Source organism: Eurosta solidaginis, chromosome 3 (assembly GCF_040869045.1).
Source record: "Eurosta solidaginis isolate ZX-2024a chromosome 3, ASM4086904v1, whole genome shotgun sequence".
Taxonomy (NCBI): domain Eukaryota; kingdom Metazoa; phylum Arthropoda; class Insecta; order Diptera; family Tephritidae; genus Eurosta; species Eurosta solidaginis.
This window is the reverse complement of record NC_090321.1, coordinates 207959357-207962444: the sequence shown is the minus strand read 5'-3', so window position 1 is coordinate 207962444 and position 3088 is coordinate 207959357. Positions and strand designations below refer to the sequence as shown.

At 40.1% G+C, this 3088-nt stretch overlaps 1 protein-coding gene across 1 annotated transcript; it reads right to left on the bottom strand.

Moving 5' to 3' along the window:
- Positions 1-793: 793 nt before the first annotated feature.
- On the bottom strand, positions 794-2610 carry LOC137246933 (threonylcarbamoyladenosine tRNA methylthiotransferase). The gene has a single exon (XM_067777975.1). It carries the CDS (start codon positions 2580-2582, stop codon positions 837-839), a length of 1746 nt encoding a protein of 581 aa, XP_067634076.1. The 5' UTR covers positions 2583-2610; the 3' UTR covers positions 794-836.
- Positions 2611-3088: the final 478 nt, after the last annotated feature.

Below are 3088 nucleotides of genomic sequence, written 5' to 3'. Positions count from 1 at the left end.
GTACAACTTGTTTTTATACTGTTCTTCCAAATAACTGGAACTGTTTTCCGTGATATTGAGTTAGGACTTGTTCACTCTTTATTAGCCTGGTTACATGGGTGTGCAACATCAACATTTCAGAAACAAGTTTTTCAATTAGAAGACAATTTTTCTAAGAGGGGTCACCGCTCCGCAGTGTTTGGCAAGCACTCTCTATTTCTGCCATGAAAAGCTTCTTAGTGAAAACTCATCTGCCCTTCAGATGCCGTTCGGAGTCGGCACAAAACAAGTAGGTCCCGTCCCGCCAATTTGTAGGAAAAATTAAGAGCACGACGCAAATTGGAAGAGAAGCTCAGACTAAAATCTCTTCGGAGGTTATCGCGCCGTACATTTATTTATTTTACATGGGCGAGGAGAAATGTGATGCTATGTTGTTGTTGTTGTAGCAGTGCTTCGCCCTATCCAATAGGTGCGACCGATCACAAATAGTCATCAATATCCTCTAACGGGAATCCAAGGAAACTTGCTGTTTCAACAGGGTTGGACCATAATGTGAGGGGTGTTAGAGGCGTTGGTTCCACATTACAATTAAAGAGATGGTTGCTGTCATGTGGGGAATGTGATGCTATCGCCTTTTTTTCCAAAGCCCGAATAGCTTTTTCCTAATCGTACACCAGAACCAATTCCGTTTGGGTCGTTTAAAAACCCCACATTGTTAGAACGGTGGTGCTATATATTTTGGTGGACTTGTTTCCCTGCTATATTCAATAGTTTTCTCAAAACGCTTCAGTTTTAAATTAAGAACTAGCATTAATTAATCATCCGCTTGTATGCTACTTTATTGTTATTGTTAATTATTACAAAAACTTTTTTAAAATCTGAAAAACTAACGCAAGGAACAAAAAAGTTAAACCATAACCGACATACTTTCGCAGTACATCTTCCCCTTTATCACACTCTAAATTGCTCCCCGCCTTGCCGTTGGCAATGTGGCCATTCGTTTCCTTTTTTACAGCACAACGAGTCCAATCAGATTCTTCATCGATAATTTCTGCGTTCATACTAAACTTGCCACTTGCTGTAATGCGTACGCGTACTGCCGTGCCAAGTAAATTTTCACGCATAGGCAATAATACCTGTTCATAGCTCTTATTGTGACCAACATAATGTAGCTTATCATGCGATATTTCAGTCACTAACACCGTATATTGTTCACCTATACGACGCTCATCATATGGCGAATAGCTATTGAATAGATCCGTTAAACGTTTAGTACGCTTCTTAACTAAATTAGCTGGTATTCGTGGCATTTTCGCAGCCGGCGTACCAGGACGTGGAAAGAATTGATTAATAAATAAACTTGGGAACCGATATTTAGCGCACATTTCCATTGTTTCCTCAAAATCCGTTTCAGTTTCGGTGGGGAAACCACAAATTATATCCGTAGCAATTGTGACGCCTGGTACATGTGCACGCAAAAAGTCTACAACATGTTCAAATTCACTACGACAATATTCACGTTTCATTTCGCCCAACACCGAATCGCTGCCACTTTGCACAGGAACATGAAGAAAGGCGTAGACACGTGGATGATTTAGTACTTTTGCAATTTCCTCCAAATGTTCAAGTATATATGGGGGATTTGTCATGCCAACACGCAGCATACAGTGCTCTGGTATAACCGCAACTAATTGCCACAAAAGTTCAGGCAACGATGTACCGATATCTCGTCCATATGCGCCAGTATCTTCAGATGTTAGCCAAATTTCACAGCAACCTTCTGCAAAGGCCTGTATAGCACGCTCTACGATTTCTTGCGGTGGATAGCTGACTAGATCACCGCGTGCATGTTTCGTCTTACAGTATGTACACTGATTTAGGCAACCCGTGTTAATGGGTATGATTTCAATTAACGGATTCTTACGCACTTTTGGTAGTGCTAAACGAGCACCTGCTACACGCTTACCTTGCTTTTTTTTATTCTGCAACAAACGTACGCTATGCCCCTTTAATGTCTCCTCCACCACTTCAACGACACGATCTATCTGCTGCACACCGATTACAGAGAGACCACGCAAATATTCCGACTTCGGTGCACCTTGTGGCACACAGCCCGCGACGACTACATGCTTTCCTTTGTTCATGCCATATTGTATTTCATTGCGGAAGGTGTCTTCTGATGGGTTTTTCACTGTGCAACTGTTAAGTAACCAAAGATCGGCATCTTCTTTGCTTTTTGTTAGATTATATCCATATGCAGCCAATTGTCCAGCCATATACTCGGAATCTGAGTTGTTGTGTGCACAGCCCCATGTTTTGACATATACGGTTTGTGTACCCGGTATTACGCTTTCATATATCTTTCTTTCTGGTGGTGGTGGCTTTGGTGCATTACCTTCTGCATCGCCGTCGCATGCTGCTTTAATACATTTTTTTGGACGCACTGAAACACTCTTCTTGTTTTTATAACGATCATTTGGTTTCACATCCTCCTCGGAGATGAGATCCTCAATATCCTCGATTCTATTTTCTTCGTTTATGTCCATCAATGAATTTTGTACACTTAGAATAATTTTTGACCATTGTTTTTTTGACATCACCATGTGTGAGTATTTTGCAGGTGGTGAGACCATCAAATGTTTACGATAGTGCCATACTCGATACGTGAAATCGGTACAAAAACTATCGGTGTCTCGAAAATTATCGTTTTTTAACACTACATCAGGGGGTCAATTTCGTAACTGTGAAAAACTGAAAAATGTACACTCATTGAAAACTCAATTGCACACACAATTTACACTTTAAATTTTCATGCAATTCTGTAAATTATTGTGTACATTGTTTTGCTGAATGAGCGCTGAATGTAAGTCTTATGTCAGTGAGAAAATATTCATCAAACGCCATGAAAACAAAAAAGTCATTCTGCAACAGTGCGTATGAGTTTTGAATGTCAGAATAGTGTACACTGGCTGCCAAGAAAACTCACGAAGTTTTTATCAGTGAGTTTTTTTGTTCACAGTTTTGCTTTACAGAATCAGAATTTCAAAGTTTACACAATATCTTGTGTACACTTTAACGGGGTTATTCTGTGTACTTGATAAATTGTCAA